This window comes from Vavraia culicis (genome assembly GCF_000192795.1).
Source record: "Vavraia culicis subsp. floridensis unplaced genomic scaffold supercont1.240, whole genome shotgun sequence".
In the NCBI taxonomy this organism is placed as follows: Eukaryota; Fungi; Microsporidia; family Pleistophoridae; genus Vavraia; species Vavraia culicis.
In genome coordinates, this window is record NW_007360843.1 from 1 (window position 1) to 759 (window position 759).

The 759-nt window shown below is 39.4% G+C and overlaps 1 protein-coding gene across 1 annotated transcript; it reads right to left on the reverse strand.

Moving 5' to 3' along the window:
- Nucleotides 1-149: 149 nt before the first annotated feature.
- On the reverse strand, nt 150-497 carry VCUG_02734 (uncharacterized protein; the record flags this gene model as incomplete). Its single annotated transcript, XM_008077552.1, has 1 exon — nt 150-497. One exon carries the CDS (start codon nt 495-497, stop codon nt 150-152), a length of 348 nt encoding a protein of 115 aa, XP_008075743.1.
- Between the last annotated feature and the right edge of the window lie 262 nt (nt 498-759).

Below are 759 nucleotides of genomic sequence, written 5' to 3' on the forward strand. Positions count from 1 at the left end.
AAGGTTCATTAGGACCTTGTTTAGCAGCATATTTAATTATACACTATATTATTAATAAAGATATTTGCTAGCCGTATTTCTATCATCTCTGTCATGCTCTTCAACTTGCTTACAAACAATCGCAAACGGGCCAACACTTTGGTCGGTGATTACTTCTTAAGTATGCTATACTCGATATGTTCCAGGGATGAAAGGTCGTCATTATCAAACAGTTGCGAAATTATCATATTATCAAACAGAGCACTGCCTGTGTCTTTAGCAGTAGTGGTACTGCTGATAGGTGCAGTACCAGGAACAATGCTTTTATCACTCGTAATATCATGAACTACACCATCACCTCTACCGCTTTCTGCACCATCAGCACCCATCTTATCACACAGTACACCATCCCCACCCTCATTCAACAATCCATTACGTTCAGTGCCCTTCTCTCTAACAATTCTAAACCCATCGCTCTCTTCATGATTAACCCTACACCACTCACCGATCTCCTTCATAAAGAAATACTTGTTGCCTTGTAGATCGCTTCCTACTATGAAGTACTCCTTAGCAAAACAAAGACTGTATGTATCAAACAGCACATCATTAACAACTTTCTCTTTTCAGGTTTATTATCTTAAACGTATCACCCATGAACAGCAGCAGATTATCACCCCTTATGTCCACGTATAGCACATTCTGCTTGATAAATGGCAAAAGCAATTGCCCTGAGATTACGCTCTTCACTATCAGAACATTTGTATGAATTGCGTTAGAGAG